Raw genomic sequence first — 20,858 nt, 5'->3', positions numbered from 1 at the left:
TCAGTCCTTTCTCTTTGTTTTTGGACAAGTTTTGCCAGTGGTCTATCAATTTTATGGATTCTCTCAAAGAACCAGCTTCTAGTCCTGTTGATCTGCTCTACTGTGGTTCTGGTCTCTAATTCATTGATTTCTGCTCTAATCTTGGTCAACTCCTTCCTTGTCAGTGGGTTAGGCCTGTCCCTCTGTTGCTGTTCCAGTTTCTTGAGGTGAGAATATAGAAACTGCATTTTAGATTTTTCTATTCTTTTGAGTGAGGCTTGGATGGCTATGTATTTCCCCCTTAGGACTGCCTTTGCAGTATCCCATAGGTTTTGGACCGTTGTGTATTCATTCTCGTTGGTCTCCATAAATTGTTTAATTTGTTTTTTGATTTCCTGGTTTATCGAGTCATTCTTGAGCAGGATGGTTCTTAGCCTCCAAGTGTTTGAGTTTCTTCCAGGTTTTTCCTTGTGGTTGAGTTCCAATTTCAGAGCGTTGTGGTCTGAGAATATGCAGGGGATAATTTCAATCTTTTGGTATTGGCTGAGACCTGTTTTGTGTCCCAGAGCATGATCTATTCTTGAGAATGTTCCATGGGCATTTGAATAGAATGAGTATTCTTTGGTTCTGGGGTGTAGTGTTCTATATATATCTATGAGGTCCAACTCGTCGAGTATGGCATTCAAAGCCTTTGATTCTTTGCTTAGTTTTTGCCAGGGTGTTCTGTCTATTTCTGATAGTGGGGTGTTGAGGTCCCCTACTATTACTGTGTTCTTATCTATATGTCTCTTTATTTTGGTTAAGAGTTGGCTTGTGTATCTTGCTGCTCCCCTGTTGGGGGCATATATATTAATAATTGTCATATCCACTTGTTGAATACTTCCTTTAAGAATAATATAGTGCCCTTCTGTATCTCTCTCTATGGCCTCTAGTTTAAAATCCAGTCTATCTGATATGAGAATTGCTACTCCAGCTTTCTTTTGAGGTCCATTTGCGTGGAAGATGGTACTCCATCCCCTTACTCTAAGTCTGAATGCATCTTTGGGTTCAAAATGAGTCTCTTGTAGACAGCAAATGGATGGGTCATGTCTTTTTATCCAATCTGCAACCCTGTGGCGTTTTATGGGAGAGTTTAAGCCATTTAGATTGATAGAGATTATTGACAGATATGATTTTAATGATGCCATTTCTCTTTAAAGTCTTTGTATCGGTTGTGACTTGCTGCTCTGTATCACTCTTGGGGCCTTTTTACCTTTATAGAGCCCCCCTTAATATCTCCTGTAGGGCTGGTTTCGTGGTTACGAAATTGGTTAATGATTGGCGATTTTGGAACGTCTTTATTTCTCCATCAATTCTGAATGACAGCTTTGCTGGATAAAGGATCCTTGGCTGCATGTTTTTCTCTGAAAGAGCTTTAAAAATGCCCCCCCAAGCCTTTCTCTCATTCCAGGTCTCTGTAGACAGGTCTGACGTAATCCTGATACCTTTGCCTTGGTACGTGAGAAATTTCTTTGCCCTGGCCGCTTTCAATACTGTATCCTTGGATCTAATATTTGCGAATTGCACTATGACATGCCGTGGCGTAGGTTTGTCCTGGTTGAGCTTGGATGGGGTCCTCTCTGCCTCTTGGACACGAATGCTTGTTTCCCTTGCTAGATTAGGGAAGTTTTCAGCTACAATTTGTTCAAATATCTCTTCTAGACCTCTGTTTTTCTCCACCCCTTCAGGGATGCCGATGATTCTGACATTGGATCGTTTCATAGAGTCAGTAATCTCCCGTAATCTACATTCGTGGGCGTGGATTTTTTTAAGACCAGCTTCTATTTTCGTTTTTTCTTCTACTAACCCATCCTCCAATTCGCTAACGCGTTCCTCTGCCTCGGTGACCCTGGCCGTCAGAGCCTCTAGTTTTGACTGTATTTGGCCCACTGAGTTTTTAATTTCTGTCAGATTCGCTCTCATTTCTGCCCTTAGGGATTCTATATTCTCAGCAACGCTTTCTCTGATGCTTTTTTCAAGTTTACTCATCATCTTGACCATTGTTGCTCTGAATTCCATTTCTGATAATTGGGATACATCCATATGTATTAATTCTGTGGCCGAGGCCAATTCTGTGGCAGAGGCCACAGACTCATTATCTTTTCTTTGCTGGGGGGGACTTCTCCTTCTCGTCATTCTGATGAAGAGAGATTGCAGGGTTGTCCAGAGCCCAAGTGTTGACTGGGACCCAGGCCGTGCGCCCTTGTTTTATAGAGATCTTAGGGATGTGGGCTTCTTCCTTAAAGAGTTTATTTATTTATTTGAGAGAGAGAGAGACAGTCAGCAAGAAAGGGAACCCAAGCAGAGGAGTGGGAGAGGAAGAAGCAGGTTCCCGGTGGAGAAGCCCGATGAAGGACTCCTTACGGAGCGTTGTGATCACACCCTAATCCGAAGACAGGTGCTTGGTGACTGCGCCACTCAGGCGCTCCGGGTTGTGGGCTTCTTGATTTTTCAGCCTGCCTTCTGGGGGAGGGGCCTGCCTGCCGGTACTCAGAAAACCCTGTTTGGGTAGAGTCTCTGTGTCCCTTGCGAGGGGGGATGGGGATGGGCACCCTGTGAGCCGGTATTTCCGGGCTTTTGTTCTCTGGCGGCTTTCCCTGGCGGTTTGCTATGCCTCTTCTGAGAGAGCAGCAGCGGCTGAAATTCAGCCTCTGTCTCAGAACAGAGGGATCGCGGATCGTTCTCCACTGATGTTCTGGCCACTTTAACTCTGTTTCTGTTGGTGCTGCTCAACCCTGCAGCATCCCGGGCTGTGCGCCCCACACCCGGCGTCCCAGCCCTCACTTCCAGGGCCGGCACGTCTCTGTCCTTTGTGTTTCCAACCCCGCCAGCCGCCAGCCGCCAGCCGCCCCGCGCGGGCTCCCGGAGCTCCCCGTCTCAGTCTGGTGTCTCACGGGTGCTGACCGCGAGTCCGCCTGCTCCCCCGTGCAGGTGGCCCTCCAGCCGCCAGCCGCCCCGCGGACGCTCCCGGAGCTCCCGGTCTCAGCCTCGATCCAGTGAGCACACCGGAGCTCCGGAGCTCCGTGAGATGCTTGGTGGTGCACGCTCCCGGCTCACGGACTCAGTCTGCCGTTTCCAGAGTGCGGGTCCGCGGTCCGCCCGCTCCCCGGTGCAGGTGGCCCGCCAGCCGCCCTGCGCGCGCGCTCCTGGAGCTCGCGTTCTAAGTCTGTTGTCTCGCGGGTGCCGTCCGCGAGTCCGCCTGCTCCCCCGTGCAGGTGGCCCGCCAACCGCCAGCCGTCCCGCGTGCGCTCCCGGAGCTCCCTTCTCAGCCTGCTGTCTCAAGCGTGCGGGTCCGCGGTCTGTCCGCTCCCCCTTGCAGGTGGCTACCGCTTCCCGGCGCCCTGACACGGCGGCTCCCTCCCCCTTCTGTTTAGCTTCCGATATCTGTGCGCGGTTTCACGGCTCCCCGCTTCGTACCTCGATACTCAGCGCTGGAGATGTTCATTTGTAGAGATCCAGATGTATCTTCCTGCGTCTCAGGCTGATTCCGTGGATATTCCTGCTGGTCTGGTACCTCCAGCTCAACTCAGGGGACCGGCTGAAAAAGGGGTCCCCTACTCCTCCGCCATCTTAACCTCCCTCAATAAATAAAATCTTTAAAAAAAAATAAAAATAAACTATCTTTCTTCTTTTGATTTATCTTCAAATTATGGTATTACATTGGCAAGCAAAGAAAATTCATTCAGGGAATTTCAAAAAGACATATGAGGAAAGAATACATAATAACTCTGATCGGTAACTGATTAACACCATGAGATTAACTTTGATTTTCCATTCTTTGGCATAGGGTTAACAAGTTAACTAGTCAAAAGGAAAACAGATGAACTTATGGAACAAAATTAAGAGCTGTTTCTGAAACAGCAGAGGCCCTTGAAGAATATGCCATTCGAATAGCAAACTGGAAGAGGAAAGACCATAAGCACTGAAAGCGTAAGTCTAGGAAAACATGACCATGTCCAGACTCCAGTCTCACAATGAGATTTCACCTTATCCGCTAAATCTCTAACATCATCATCATAAGCCAATTGACTTGGGGTACATTGATGCAATCCACTGCCGAAGTTTTAAGTTCAGAATTTCCTAAAAATGAGTTTAATCATTTCAGTAAAATAGGCATCAAAAATGCAACTCTCTCTCTCCACTATATGGATATCTATGCTAAGAATTACCTACCGTCATAAAAAAAAAAAAATCCATGCATATACAACATTGCCATTTTAATATGCTCAAAATGTGTCCAAGCATAGTTCTGTTATTCAATACTGTTGGAGTTAAGAGATTTCCTGTACATGGTATAACCAGAGGGATTTTCAGGGCCAACGTTCCTAGGCTCTTCCAACTACAAGTGGAGGTTCAAGGAACTTGAACCCAGCACTGGCAGGAAAAGGGTCTCCTGCTAGCTCTGCCCTTAAGCCCATGTTCTCATGATCGCAGCTGAAGCCACCTCCACGCATCCAAGTATTCCAAGGGTGTGTACCGTGCAATCCCTTCCAAACCACTTTCGACCCTTCTCCTAGGAGGTTTTCATCTTAACTGGAAAAATACTCATTCCATTTATATAAAGACTGTGAGTCTCTTTGCCAAAGGTTTTCTTTACTAGAGAAATCATATAAGAATCTCTACTTTTTAGACTGACTCTATTATCTCCAAAAGCACCGTCAAAGGACTGTATGTTCACTTCATCTCCTTCGGACTTCAGAACCAGCCTAAATAATATAAACTGAAATTTTTTAAATTGAATTATAACTGACATACAATGTTATGAATTTTCAGTGTACAACACAGCATTCAACATTTACATACATTATGGATAATGACAAGTCTAGTTAACTGTCGCCTATATACTTAATATATTATTGACAACATTCCCTATGGTGTACTTTACATCCCTATGACTTATTTTTTTTATTGGAGTATAGTTGACATATAACATTATGTTAGTTTCAGGTGTGCAACATGGTGGTGACTTTAGTAACTGGAAGTCTGTCCTTCTTAATCCCTTTCACCTGTTTTGCCCATTGCCCTGCCCCTCTTTTCTCTGGCAGCCACCAGTTCTCTGCATTTATGTGTCTGTTTTTAAACTGAAATTCTTTATAGGATATTTTTTCCTCCTTGGTCTGGCTGATATCAAGACCAATCACCATTTTTGTTAATGAGTTAGATAAATATGTATAAAACAGAAAACCAATCCACTCTTGAAATGTAAGTTTGAGGATTTTCTAGTGCTAACACACTCCCATTTCTGAACCTCACTAATATCAGCTTTTATGGCATGTGCTCCTAGTATGTTATACCCAGGACTGGGGAACCCTTATAAGCTGATAAAATACGTTAATTCATTTGTTTCCAATTTATTGCACACTCTAAAGCACACAATAATTCTCCTATGCTGGAAAACTTGCCTTGCCAGGGCTCTGCTGTTTAAAAAGAGACATTTCTTGAAGAAATAAGCTGAAATTCATCCATGATTCTGCAATACAGTGGCTGAACCTGGATCTTTCATCTGGTTTGGAATTGATAACTTCCCAGCTAAAGAGAGAAAAAGAAAACAAAAAATGTTAGCTGCACTTTTGATGATTCATTCAACATTCATTGCTTCGGCAAATATTTATTGAGCACCTGCTATCGGCCACACTCTCTGGAAAAGCCCTGTGATGTCAGAGGTGAACAAGCCAGATACATGCGTAATGAAGTTCACGTGCCAAGAGAAGAGACACAGGCTAACCACCTCGTTGCACAACTATCCCATTACAATTAAAGAAAGAGGGTGAGGTATAGGGGGGGTTTTGAGACATTGCTGAAGAAGTTACTCTCAGGCCAAAATCTGGATTAGCAGAGTCTAACACAAGGGCTTGGAAGAGTTCCAAACAGAACAGTGTACAACATAGGCAGAGGGCCCGGAGCCAGAAGGAGCTACCGGCACTATTCCAGAGAGCCCCCTGTGTGGCTCCAGCAGACGCAGAGACAGCCAGAAGAGTGATGCTGCAGGAAGCTCGGAAGGTGGGACAGGACCCAATCATACCGGGCCTGGAAGGACTTGTTAGGAACGTGTGAAACCTTAAGGATAGGGAACCCACAGTGCTTTTAGAGAAACCTTGGCGTTGACCTTCTAATCATCATCATCCTTGTCAGTGACAATACCTTCTCAATACGTATTACAGTCAACTCAATAGAAAACTGTTAAACTCTACAGGGTCTTAAAATACCTTGTATTTTTCTACTGTACCTTCTCCCAACCATCATCACAGAACGTGTCGAATGGGAAGCCTGTGTCACGCATGTGCTCTGTGTCCCTGCCCTCACTTTCCCACAGGAGCCTCAATAAGCTAAAACCAGTAACCATCTCTCCAGGAAGAAGACATGCGAACACAGGGCATTCCCTAAAATCACAATGACATCGAGTTCAAACCCCACTCTCAATACTAACTCATCACAAAAATATACCAGTTCGAGCAAGCTTTGTCAAGGGCCCCCACATTCACTCATTTAATAGGAAATTGTTAGTGCTTTACCATGTGGAAGGCCCTGCCATAGAGCGAAGGATACGACAATAATGAATGTTTCTAGTAGAAGACAAAGACTATTAGAGAGCTATCATCCGAGTTATAATTGCAAGGGAATCAGAGTGAGATGATCTTTGGATTCAAATCCAGTAGTCCTAAAACAAATCAAAGCTACTTTGGGCCTTAGATGCTCAACTCCCCAGAGACCATGTATATGTGGATTCTATTTTTTAAGGATTTAAATATAACTTAAAATTATATTTAAAAAGGAAATTTAATTATCTAATCTATAAATTTTAATTGATTTGAGAGACAACATGTGTGAGGGAGATGGGGAGAGTGAGAGAGAGAATCACAAGCAGACTCCATGCTGAGCACAGAGCCCACCGCAGGGCTTGACATGGGGCTCGAACCCATGACCCTGAGATCACAACCTGAGCCGATACCAAGTCAGACACCTAACCAACTCTGCCACCCAGGCGCTCCTATTCCCTTTTAATATACCTTGAATACTAAGACAATTTGTAGATTAGATAAATTTCCTTTTTAAATATAATTTTAAGCTATATTTAAATGAATGCAATAGCATTAAAAAAAAAAACTATTTCACTTTCCTTCCTGTTTATTCTGTCAGAGTCAACTAATGCTCTGCCAGAGAGTCACTGAGTTACCAGTTCTCCAGGTTGATGCTGTTCCACAAGGTAGACACTTGCCAAATGATTTCCTAACTGTCATAAGAAATGAACTTTTGGGGACGTTTAGCTATCAGGGACTGGTTTATGTATCCATTAACCCTACTCCCCTCTTGCATCACAGAGCAAGCCTGTTTTCACTGGTGACCAAATTTAGCACTAGCTTTGCATACCTTATGAACGATACCAGACCTATTAAAGGAAACACTAAGCGCGTGGATAGGAAGCCAATAGGTGTGCTTCATAGGAAAAGATTTTGTACAGGAGGGCAAAAACTGCAAGTGGCAAAGGAAATAAAAAGGTTATTAAACTGTGGCCTCCTTTTTCTTTAAAGATTCTATTTATTTGAGAGAAAGAGAGAGAGAGAAAGAATAAAAGTAGGGGGGAGGGGCAGAGGGAGAGGGAGAAGCTCCATATGGGGCTCGATCCCAGGACCCCGGGACCATGACCTGAGCTGAAGGCAGACGCTTAACCAACTGAGCCACCCAGGCTCCCTGTGGCCTCCTTTCTGAGAACAACTTATTGCAAATTGGCTAGGGTAGGCTAGGCCACTGTTCCATTTACTGGGACCATACAGTTGACAGCAATAAAGATTTTAATTTCTGCTCTCTATGCATATTGAGTGGTATTTAAGGATTTGGTTGAACTGTCTGGCAAATACAATTCTAGCAAAAATCAATGAAAAACTTACTATGGAACGGTTTATCGTTCTTGTAATGATTCAAATGGAACGAATGAACGTTTCATATTTTGAAAAAAATTAAGAATATTTTCATCAGGATAATGAAGAGATAAGTGAGTTGTGTTCAGGCCATGAAAGATGAAATAGCAATGGAAATGAATGAACTCCATATTTGTATGTGAACCTCAGAATTGTAATATTGAGAGAAAAAAATCACAGAATACATATACTATGATTTCATTTATATAAAGTTCAAAGTCATGCTAAGCCAACAGATTATTTAAGGAAGGAAATGATAAGAAAAAAAAAAAACCCCAAGATTCAGGAAAGGGGTTATTTAAGGCAGGGATGATGTGGGGGAATGTAGGGAATGTGACCCGCGAGGCATGTGGGAGCTTCCGGAGTATTGGTCATGTTCTATTTCTTAACTTAGATGATGGATACATGCAAATTGACTTATTACTGTTCTTTAAGCTACACACACACACACAGCCTTTGTTTAAAAATTGGCTGAGGGGCACCTGGGTAGCAGTCAGTTACTCATCTACCTTCGGCTCAGGTCATGATCCCAGGGTCCTGGGATGGAGTCCTGCTTCTCCCTCTCCCTCTGCCCATGCTCTCTTTCTCTTGCTCTCTCTCAAATAGATAAAGTCTTTAAAAAAATAAATAACAAATAAAAATTTCTTGATAAATGTTTAATCAGGCTTTTTATTTCATTAATTTATTTAAGTCTTAAGTGAGAAGTATATCTCACTTCACATTTTATATACAAATGTTACTTAAGTTTTTGCCTCAGTTTATTTGTGAAGCAAACAATATTTCTGCTAGCTAAAGCCATGAAACATAGTTTTTGAGTAAGTTGTACTTTATAGATGCTGAAAACTTGTTCTAATACTACCTTTAGGATTTTTATCTCAGAAGTGACACAACATTTGTATATATATTTACTATTCTAGTAAGTAAATACCCTAAAATCATAAAGGAGCCCAGTCTAATACTAAATTATCTAAAATTACCTAAGTTATCTCTATAGAGATGTCATGGTGAAGTCTTCATACAATTTAAAGTGCTTAATACATATCACGATGAATTAACTAAAATTTTTGTTTCACATTTAAGGATCTTACCTATTTTCATACTTGAAGAAACCTCACTATCCATCCATCCTTATTCATTTATTCAATAAAAAGGGATCCAGTTCCCCTTTTGTGTCTCACATTATACTCAGTGTGTTTCTTATTGTTTATTTCCAACCAGCACAAACTGAATACCTGTAGCACTGTCCCTCTCTGTGTCTACAGACACCACCACTTGGTGGGAAGAAGAAACGACAGAATATTCAACTGGCGAATATTTTCCATAGCCATACAAGGACACTCTTATTTATATTAAAAGCCCTTATGTGACAGTATCTTAGGACGATACATTCCATGGTTACTTATATTAACACCTTAAGTAAGTCTAATTGATATTTGAATTATTAGTACAATCACAAACAGAAATGAGGAATCCATTGTGTAAAACATGAAAATATTATCTAACCAGAGGGGTTTTGGAAAGAATAGTAAATGTTTCAAAACATCGTAAATGTTTGAGGAAAAAAATGTATAGATTGTACCAAATAAAATTTAAAGGAAATATGTACAGCTAAAAAAAAAAAATTCAAATCAAAAGCAAAGCAGAGATCCCTCTCTGCACTTCAAATGAAACATGGATCTGGGGCACCTGGGTGGTGACCTGGGTTAAGCATCGGACTCTTGGTTTTAGCTCAGGTCATGATCTCAGGGTCATAAGTTCAAGCCCAAAGACAAGCCCTGTGCTCAGCATGAGTCCGCTTGAGACTCTCTCCCTTTCTCTCTGCACACCCCCATGCTCTCACAAGTGTGTGCACACACGCTTGCACTCTCTCTCAAATAAATAAATACATCTTAAAAAAATACATGAAACATGGATCCAGAAGAATCACACTCTGGGAGTTTCATAATAGCTTTAAAATGTCCAGCAAGTAAGTCTGAGTCCCACTGGTACATACATTTCCAGAGTCTTCCATTGTATACAGTCTACCATTAATGTATATCATGTCATCACATTTCAACTCAGGTAACAGGGTACATAACATATAATTGAATAATATCTAACACAGTTGTATAATTCAGGATGAAATAGGACATTTGATGTCAACTTTTCAGTCTTATTGTGTAGATGAGGAAAGTGAAAACCCAAGTTTTCTGAGCTAGTTCAGGCCAGAGCCAAGACCTGAGGCCAAGACTCCTGGTTTCCAGCTGTTCTCTTTTGTTTAAAACACATGCCCTCCTCAAAGAGTGGATAAATTCAATGGCCTCCTTTGAAGAGACTACCTATAATTTAGGACAAGGAAGAACATTCCATGTTCCTTCTCACTCCTTTCCAGAGTCAGGAGGAATGAGGTATGACTGACCAAGACCAACATGGCATCAGTTAGGACCCACTCTTTCCAGGAAAAAAGATTCACGCTTGGTGGCTGGTTGACGTTTTAATACAGGTGACATACACACACACACACACACACACACACACACACAGAGTTGCCCCATCGTGAAACTCTAGGTTTTCCTGGATAGCCTCCCTCATCTGGAGAACACATACCCAGAGAAGGGATCTCCTGTGAATACTGGATGATGCTGGGGAAACAGATCTTTTACAGGGTGTGTGGCTGTCTTCCCACCATCCTTGGAGCTGATCAACATGAAGGTAAGGCCCAACTAACATAAAAGGAGGCTTAAAAACAGCTTGAAGCTTCACTGAGCTCTTAACCAAAGAGTCTAAGTCTCCTATGATTGAAGCTTATCCGAGGGAGAAAATTACCAATGGCTTCAGTATAGTATTCCCAGGTTTATCTCTTTCTTCTTTAAGTTCAGAGAGAACACGCATTTTCTTGTAAGGGTCTTTGCTCCTTCACCCCCTTCTGCGCCCCTCCCCGGTTTTCTTCCAGCTTTCTCTGTCACTCGTGCCCTCATTAAGGAATTAACCTGCTGCACACTCCAGCCACAGATAAGGACCACTCAAGAGTCCCTCCCTCATGACCCTTATCCCCAACTTCCCACATGCTTCAGCTCCAGTTCAAGTTCACAACAGCCTGCCCCCTCGTGGCTTTCAAATGAGCTTTGCCCAAGGATGTGCAGACGCAGTGCTTTCCAAAACTCCCGAAACTAAGGCCTTGGCAGACTTCATTTTGTTGCCATCTTCTTCTCAACAAAAACGAAGGGATGGATTTTTAGCAAAGGACATTCTGCATGGTCGAGGTAAGCCATTATTTACCAAAGAACCCTGAGCTAGGAGAAGCGCTTTAAGGGATGGATTTTTAGCAAAGGACATTCTGCATGGTCGAGGTAAGCCATTATTTACCAAAGAACCCTGAGCCAGGAGAAGCGCTTTCTCAGCAGCTGAGGAATTTGTGGCTTTACCTGCCTGTGACAGTCCATGGGGAATATAAATGAGGGCGATGGCTCCTTAGACAAGCAGCCTCCCTTCATCACTGATCACCGAAGGGAGCTGAGGCTTTCCCTTCTTTCTGCCTCCATATCCCTATTAGAATACAATTAAGTACACACAATAGGCAATTTGGCCAAATTAATCCCTTTAGGCAGTTCCCAAATTGAGTGCCTGTGACGTGAAACTGCCAGGGCACTGTTCAAACAGCAGCCTTCTGGACCTCACTCCAGAGGTTCAGGTGAAGCAGGCCTGGGGTAAAGCTCAGAAACCTGCTTTTTTTTGTTTTGTTTTGTTATTCACATTTTATTTATTTTTTTACATGATCAATTTATATGTGTGTGTGTGTGTGTATTTTAAACCTGCATTTTTAATGACTGTCCCAAGTGATTCTGAGGCACATATTTCTTCCCCAAAGAGTCACTGCAAGAAATATCCCCATGAGAAAGTTACATAGAATTCTTGGTTCAAAATAGAGACAAGAGGAGAATTGGCTTTAGGCAAGATGATATATGGGGATCCAATCAACCCTCCCATTTGAAACAACAACAATGGGAGGAAGGAAGGAAAGGAAGGAAAGGAAGGGAAGGAAGGGAAGGAAGGGAAGGAAGGGAAGGAAGCGAAGGAAGGAAGGAAGGAAGGAAGGAAGGAAGGAAGGAAGGAAGGAAAAGAGACAAAATATATGAAACAACAATTTTCAAGATCCTGGGCTCGAAGGAAGGATGTTGATTTCTGCAAGATGGTGAATCCTGTGATCGTCCAATGGCCTTGAGTTTCCGGGCCACAGAGTAGGGAAGGGCAGCCCAGTGCATCCCAGGGACTGCCTGAGCTGAGGAGACAGAACTCAGGGTCCAAACTGAAGACCAAAGAGGCTGGAGACGGCAGGACAGAGTGTGGGGCTATCAGGCCTGCAGAGAGACCACTGGCCATGTACTGGGATCTGGGTCTTCAGCTGAGGACCACGGTAAAGGTGCGTGAGGAACCTGGGGACCAGGAACAAGCCAGCAGAAGGAATGATGGGGAGCAGAGTCCTAGTCTCACCGGCCAGACTGGAAAACCTCAGAATTCACAGACATTGAATAGAATTCTCAGAAGGGTCTTGCCTCACTAGCAGAATAATTAATCCTTGAGCAAATGCTGCTCTGATCGTAAAAGTCTTAAAAGCAAACTCTAAAAGGACCACAGGGATTTATAGCAATCTCGCTGTGTCATTTGTAGGATGATACAGAGTGGGGGGTTTTGTTAAGAACCAAGTAACTCCCATGTTCAAACTGGGGTCCGAATGATTTTATGTTACTTTTGCACCAGGCTTTTAAATTACTGTGTACCTTTTTCCTTTAAAAAACATAATAACGTCTAAATTTTATGTTAAAAGTCAAATTTGTGTCTGTGCAGTGTAGTGGCCACAGAGATGAAATCTGAAGGCACCTGAGTTTCAGAATGCAGACACACTCTCCTCCGTGAGGGGGTTCTCTAAGACTGAGAAATGGGGACACTCCCGTGCTCTTTAAAAATAGACTGTAATTCAGTAAGAGCGTGTGCTGGCAGCCTGCTTCATCTCTTTCGCCTGAAGAGTCTTTGAGCGCTAGAAAATTCCAGGCTGGACAATCGAATCTTGGCAGGGCACAAATAACCTTTCTCTGTACCATTTCCCTCCTGTTCATTTCAATAAACCCGCGCCATGTCCTGTGAACCGGCCATCGGGCCCCGTTCCTGGCTCCCGGGCTCTTAGTGACTCCTCCACCAGTAAGTGAAGGATTCCACGTGACCCCAAAATAATCTCTCTCACACACACACACACACACACACACACACACACTCGTGATACATGAAACTCACCTTCAAAAAATGACATGTGCTTGTATCCAGGGCTATTGGGGGAAAAAACAGAACTTAAAGTTGGGGATTGGATGTGCAAGAAGTGGAGACCGCCTTTACATTATTATACGCTTTGCAGGACAATAGATGTTTTCAGCATATATCGGGGAACTTGAGTCAAAAAGTATTTCTTATAACTGAAAGTTATTTTTCTAAACCAAGAAAAAAGATTTTTTTTTATAATATATCCAAACTCAAATCCTTTCGTATCTTTCTGGAGCTTTAGATGCCATCCATGGACATCCCTTTGGGGAAGCCAAATCCCTTTTGCTTAAGCTGGCTTCAGTTTGGCTTCTGGAATTTTTGACACAACAGAAAGTGCTGTCTTTTTCAGCAGGAGCAGTGGAGAAGTATATTTTAAATTATGAGGCAGAAACAACTATTTAAAAAGAATTATGGAATAAGATTACAGAGTTCAGTATGACATCGTTTTTTAAAGATTACTTGTTTATTTTTGTGAGAGAGAGAGAGAGAGAGAGAGAGAGAGAGAGAGAGAGTGTGTGAGCACGAGCAGGGGGAGGGGCAGAGGGAGATGCAGAGTCCCCGCTGAGCAGAGAGCCTGATGCAGGACTCGATCCCAGAACCCTGGGATCACCTACCCAATCTGAAAGCAGACACGCCCCCCACCCCCGACTGGGCCACCCAGGCGCCCGAGTATGACATAGTTTTATTCAGGTGACAGTGTTCAGTAAAATGGAGAGATGCAAACAGAGTGAACAATTCCCGTCAAGGCAGTTGATTAGTAAGTCAAGTCAAGGGGGTAACAGGGAACATGAAATTAAGAGTCATCGCTAACACTTAGCAGGGGCAAGGCGCTGTCCCATGTGTTGTAAACTTATGATCCTATTCAGTCCTTCCAGTCCCCCTCTGTGTGAGGTGCTATTTATCATTCCTGTCTTACAGAAGAGGAAATCGAGGCCCGGACACATAAACTACCTCGCTCAAGGTCACAGAACTAATCCACGGTGGAACAGGGCTCTCCCAATGGGACTGAGAATGCTCATCATGTGCGGTGAGAGACAGGAAGAAGGCTCGGGATTGGAACCCAGGGATCGTTTCAGAGACGAGCAGGGAAGCACAGTGGGGTGGTAGCAAGGGAAGGGTTATGGAATCCCTACACGCCAAGCTACACAAGTAACAATTCTAAAAAGCAGCTCTGTTCCCAGGTGAAACGGAGGACCAGGGAGTTCAGAAGCCTGTCTTCCGTCTCCACGACCTCAGCTGTTTCTAAGGCAGGGTCTACACAGGGATCCCGCAGCGTGTGGCCGTGATCGCCACGACCGCAGCTCCCACTGGTTGAGCATTCCTGCGCCCGACACTCAGTGTGAAGCACTCTGTGCACTTTCTCACCGAGTCCCTGCCACCGGAGCCCCACCCTGCCCCCCATCAGCACCACTGCAAGGCCGGGACTGGAGTACCTCCAGTTTACCCAAGAGAGAGCAGGGTGAGAAGGAGCTGTTGCCGACAGCCCGTGGCATCTCCTCCTTTTCTTTTGTAGTCGTTATCAATTGTTGTTAATTTATGTCTGTCCTGTTGACACTTCCCCGTTAGACTTTAAATTCCATAAAGGAATTCATGGGCACGGCTCTGTCTTCAGCAGAGCTTGACATCTATGAGGCAATAAAATATTGAATAAGCGCAAGCAATAAAGAATATGAAAGGAAGAAAATATTGAAGGAGTTAGCAGTGGTCAGTTAGGGACCATGCATGATTTTTGTTGACTCATCAGAATGTTCCTGTATATCACAGATCAGCAATTAGCATGTATTCCTTTAGACGAATAAACATATACAAAATAACAGACAAAAAGCCCTGAAAATTTGGAGACCCACTTTCATTTATATGGAATCATTTCCATTTTTTTTCTTGCAAATGGAGAGTTAAACTGCCTTCAAAATTAGGCAATTAGAGTAACTATGTCTCATTTATTCCAAGAAGCATTCTGAACTGGAAATCAGTATTTTGTTTGGGATTCCTTCTGGCAAAACGTGGGTCCTAATGTTTGGCTTCTCCACGGGGATCCCTGAATCCACGAGCACCTTCTGCAGACATGACTCTCAAAGGACGTGAGAGAATTTGTGACACCCACGGCGAACAGGACTGGGGCCCCATCAAGTTGAGTGGGCCAGAATGCAAAGATCAGCGAATATCCCACCTTCACATGGGATAGAGAAAAAGGAGTCCCTTTTTTGTTTGTGTCAGGCAACCTCAATTCACTGGAAAGCATTTTCAGATATTGTTTCCTCTCTCTCTCTCTCCCACACACACACACACATGCACACTTCTAATCACTTTTTAGATTTTCCCTATCTCCAGGAACTCATATTACAATACTCATTTCCAAAGGTGTTCAGGAATCTGTCATACGACCCCTACCCCAGAAAATATACCTTATGTCACAGTATTTGTATTTGTTTTTATTTTTATTTATAGGAGCTGGAAATAGAAACTGAACAAGTTTTCAGAAAGTTAACTATGTCAACATCTTATACCGACAAACTTTTAAAAAAGGGATCAGTTATAACCTAAGTTGTCCCCTAGCAACTGTGACATACAGCTGCTTCAACCATCACACCTATAAATACGCCTTGGCTCGGAGCCCTATGTAGCTTCTCATTCTCAGCTAGTGACTAACGGTCTCATGCTCTCTGCTGGGAGAGAACATCTGTTGATGTTAATTCCTGTCGAATTTTTCTTAGAAAGGTCAGTCAATATCCAGTTACAGATTTTAACATGTCTTAGTGCAACGTGTTAGAATTTTTCCTAATCCTGTGGCTACATAATACGTTCCTCCGCGTGCACGCGTGTTTGCATGAGTGTGTGTAGGCAGAGAAACAAAATAAAAACAGATCTATTTCTCTGCACAAACACTCACAGAATTAGAACCATGACAAAGCAAATAAGATGTGTCAACTGGAGGATTAAATAAGCAAACATGAGATTAAGAAATTACACAGCACTCAACTTGAAACCTTCCTTTCTCAGACCCATTAGCCACGTGAGCAAGTCCTCCCAAGGCCAGGGACCAGGAGGCGCCACCCGAGTTCCAGATCCTTCTGGCCTGAGAAGTTGAGCCTCGCCTTCCTCGGGGCAACTTGGTGTTCTATTTGGGGCTCTCTTTTTATACCAAGTTGCAGAGGAATCGGATATCAGTTACTTTGTGAAATGGCTCCTTTCCCCTTCCAGCTCAATCTAAGTGCTCTCTCTTTCCCAGAGCAGAGACCGTCTCTGTGTCCAACCCATCGAGACAATCTGGAAGGCTGGCACTCAACCACCATCACACAACTTCTTGCGTTATTCTGATTTTCATGAACACATGCCAGTTAGACGTTATTTTTCAGCGTTTTCAATTTCGTTAACTTTTCAACAAGCAGACTTTCAGCAGCCCGGGCATGAACAATTTAAATTCCATTACCCGCTCGGAACAAGCACCTACTTGAGACAGGCAGGAGATTAAACACCCTTTCTTTGTGAATGCCAAGATCCGCTTCAATCATGATCCTTGAGGTCAGAAGAAAAGGTTTCTATTTTATCCCTAAAGGACGAATAATACCTGAGAGTCAAGAAACATTCCTCAAGGGAAACAGAAATTGTGACCGAGAGGCAAGTTTGCTAATTCAGATATAAGCCTTTCTTGCATTCTACTCGGGACTCACAATTTCCAATGAAGTACAATCCAGAATTCATTGTACTTGGAATCAAGAGTAAATGTCTTTCCCTGTTTCTTTCACCTTTGGCCTAGTTATAGGAAACCGAAATTTCTGTGATGATAATAAGAATGTGTTTCTCACAGTGCAAACACTGTCATTAACAACACAGTTCCTAATTTTGTTTTCTAGAGACCGTACCCATTGCCATGGGCCTGATTACATAGAAACAAGCCAGACAGACTGAATGATCAAGTTCCTCCCAAGTGCTCTTATAAATGAAGGCCAATTAAAATTAATTTTGCTTGGAGAATTTGTTGTGATAAAGGGCATACCTTGGAGTGCAAATCTGGAGTGACTATCTGTCACTGAGATAGTCATTCAAGGTTCTGGACTGTTAAATTATAGGCCACATTGAAATCCCCATCAGTCCTTTTAAAGAATACATCTCTCCCGCTCATATATAAGCTGGTCACTGAATGACATAAGTGGCTTTTGAAGGAACACACCCTTATCAAGGGCATCGTTCTTCTCAGTCATAGAAAATATAAGAATCTCATTATGATGTCTTAATGCTCGCTAAACTTGCCATCAGCTTCTCTCAAAAGCAGATTTTGAGAAGAAGCCTTTGTATGACTGCCGCATGCATTCCCAGTAAATTAGTATGACACAGTCCTTAACGGCAGCATGCAAGGGAGGTGGGCACGTACCTGGGGGTGTGGAGGGCACGAACGAGGAGGATGGGGGCGCCTGGGGGGCTCAGTCAGTTAAGCATCCGACTTGATGTCAGCTCAGGTCATGATCTCAAGGTCATGAGATTGAGCCCCTCATGGGCTCTGTGCTCAGTGGGGAGTCCGCCTCTCTCTCTCTCCCCCTGCCCCTCCCCCCTACTCGTGCTCTCTCTAAAATAAATAAATCTTCAAAAGAAGAAAGAAAGAGGATGGTGGAGGTTACCTTCCTGATGTGCTGTGGGATCTGGAAAGTGTATCTGCGAGGCAAGGGGACGTGTGAGAGAGAAGGTAGACGTGGATATGGCGCCTGAAATGTGTTACCCTGCACGTGTCTTTGCCTCGGGAGGGTGTGCAGTGGCTGAAGGTATGGAGTGAGGACAAAAGCCAAAGAAGTTATTTCTCCTTCTGACAGGTGCTCCAGGAAAACAAAATTATAAAAATGAACTAATCCAACCTGTCTGATTTAAGAGAGAGTTTCCACAGGAAAGCATTTCCCCCCACTTCTCCATCCGCACGTAATAGCAGCAGGAATTTGGCAAACACCAAGTTGAAAAGGAGGCACCCTGTGATGTAGTTCTAATCAACAGTCATCAGATAATAGTGTTCGTGCACTTCACATAGAAAGATTTAAAGACTTCCTCCAATACTTCGTTTTCATTCATGTTATTAATTTCCTCAGGAAACCTTATTTTCAAAAATTAGCGTTCTCCCATGAAGTGTCATTCCGTGCAAATAAACGAGACATGAATGATCTGGGCTGAGCCTTATTATGCCGGTGAGATGCCCACCCGTCTACCCTGTCCTCCTTCATTTTCACCCGTTGCAGATGTTCATCTCCGCCTCTGTAGTTCAAGTTTCTGTCTGTCGTGTGCGGGAGAACCTGATGGCTGCCACGTGGGCTTCATGTGTGGGCTAGCGGCCAGGCCGGCATGGGGGAGATCAGCTGCTTGCCCAATAGTCTCGCCATTTCTAGGACATCATCTTCACTCCAGCAGATGTCACAGCAAAGTGACACAGGTGTTCACACCTAACACGCATCCTTCTGGCGCAAGGTTCTATCCAAGCCCCTGACTTGTCTCACTCCAGGTCCTCGTTTACTGGATTTGCTAGCCAGCAAACTGTGTTTCAGTTTATTATGATTCCATGTTCTTTTTTAGTGTTTTTCCATTTTCTGCTTGTACTTTATAATTTCGGTTTGGGAAGCAGACTTGATAAGATCCTTTAGCAAGATGAATAGCTCTTCGGTCAAGCTCAGTCATGTGCTGTTCCTACCGGAGAACTATCCAGAACCACAAGGATAGAACTACTGGGAAATTGCATGTAACTGGGCCTGGGCATTCCAAGGGCTGTCTCCACCCAGCTAAGCAGATCAATTAAGTGGTGCTAAACACTTCATCCTGACCTACTTGGGAGCTCATAATCTTAGGTGAGAGCCATAAAGGTAATGAGTCCTCAGGGAACTGGCTACAGCCAAAATGGAACCAATGGAGCCAGATGGCCAAAGAAAATCGCCTGTTATTATGAGCAACACAAAGACTATTTTAAACAAACACAGGTATAGATATATCGTTTAATCATTGCCTTGAAAGATATTCTATGCTTCCTATATTTTCATCAGAACTGAATCTATCATGCACATTTCTTATCTTTACTTTCTAGCTTGTGTTACCATTTTCAATGAATGGAATGCATTTGAATGCATTTTCAAGAAATGGAAAAATGGGGGCGCCTGGGTGGCGCAGTTGTTAAGCGTCTGCCTTCGGCTCAGGGCGTGATCCCGGTGCTCTGGGATCGAGCCCCACATCAGGCTCCTCCGCTAGGAGCCTGCTTCTTCCTCTCCCACTCCCCCTGCTTGTGTTCTCTCTCTTGCTGGCTGTCTTTCTCTGTCAAATAAATAAATAAAAAGTTAAAAAAAAAAAGAAATGGAAAAATGGCTCGTCAAAATGTTGGCTTCTATAAAAACTTTTTAAAGAAAGATATATGCTATTATTTCTCATGTTATACACAAAAAAGGCCTTGTACTTTTGAATCTATGTCATCTTTAACAAAACTATCCAGGTCCAACATGGTCTGGGTGACCCGTCTACACAGCATAGCCAGCAGACACCTCAGATGCTAAGTATATGATTCGGTTCACGTAAAAATTAAGTTCGCTTTGAATATACCACCAGCAAGGCCAGGAATGAATCGACTCTGTGAATTCTGTTAGGAATCAACTCTTCAGAATCACAAGAGCAAATGAAATTAACATTCTTTTAACAAATTATGGCTAAAGGATGGAGGGGTTATAATAACACGCAGACCAGTGGCACAGCGATCGCAGAAGTCCCAGGGAGGCTCCTCGGACGTCTGACTCCTTCACAGAAGGAGCTCGAGTTTCTTGGGGTCCCTTTTGGGATCATGCCCAGCTTTGGAATACCTCAGGAAATCAGAGGGTCCATGGACACGAAGTGGAAGACTGCTGGATGGGGTAACCAACACCTTCTGCTCGAGGATTTTAAAGTCTGGAAGGGGTCTGTCCATGCCCGTGTTTATGCGCAAAGCTGACTTCACAGAAACTCTGAATAAGTCCTCTACTGCTATTAAATGAACAACATTTACTTTCTCACGTCAAGATCATGCCTAGAAATTTGTATTACCTTGAGAGAGGGCTCTTTATAGCTGGCATTATCCCTTACAACATCCCTGGTGATATTGATGGGAAAGAGAATCTTTGACAGACAGTGGCTATCAGGGACACGTCCTGTACTCAAGTCAGAGCGCTAGATCTCAGGCCAGAAGGCCTTTCCAGCAAACAGGGCTCCTAATCAGCTGAGAAAGGGCCAGTCTACTTCCATGTCTGAGGTAGGGAGGGTATGTGAAATGCTTATGGTCTTGCCATGGAGAAACTGAAAGCCACGTAAGGAATCTTGTCCCTCCTTTACAAGGGATCGCTGATTTCCGGGTGCTCAGATGCCCCGCCAGCCTCCGTCCTGCAGGCTCTGTCAGCTGGATCTGATGGTGGCTGACACACCCCAGCCTTCATTTGCTTTTGTAGAGTCAGTAAAACACCCAACTAGAAATTCTGCATTTGGGCCAAGCAAGGATCCTATGATTTCCCTGGAAACATGTTGCTGGAGATCCCAGAGGTGGGGGTAGGATGTAGAGGCTTATTTCCCCAAATCAGTGGGCGCTGTAAACATCAGGGTCTAATTACCGGGGAGTGCTTAAATCTTCCTTTCTCAGATTTGCATCATGGG

At 43.6% G+C, this 20,858-nt stretch overlaps 1 protein-coding gene across 2 annotated transcripts in view; it reads right to left on the bottom strand.

Annotated features, from left to right (window-relative positions):
* The window catches only part of RETREG1 (reticulophagy regulator 1), a 137,265-nt gene that overhangs the window by 12,360 nt on the left and 104,047 nt on the right, over positions 1–20,858 (bottom strand). For both annotated transcript variants that reach the window (XM_034657075.1, XM_011231441.3), the window contains exon 4: positions 5,421–5,547. In XM_034657075.1, coding sequence (XP_034512966.1) covers positions 5,421–5,547 — 127 coding nt within the window. The remainder of the gene's footprint in view (positions 1–5,420; positions 5,548–20,858) is intronic.

The sequence above is a fragment of the Ailuropoda melanoleuca genome, chromosome 3 (genome assembly GCF_002007445.2).
Source record: "Ailuropoda melanoleuca isolate Jingjing chromosome 3, ASM200744v2, whole genome shotgun sequence".
NCBI classification, from domain to species: Eukaryota; Metazoa; Chordata; class Mammalia; order Carnivora; family Ursidae; genus Ailuropoda; species Ailuropoda melanoleuca.
The sequence above is the reverse complement of the archived record's forward strand: the minus strand, read 5'-3'. Positions and strand labels throughout refer to the sequence as shown.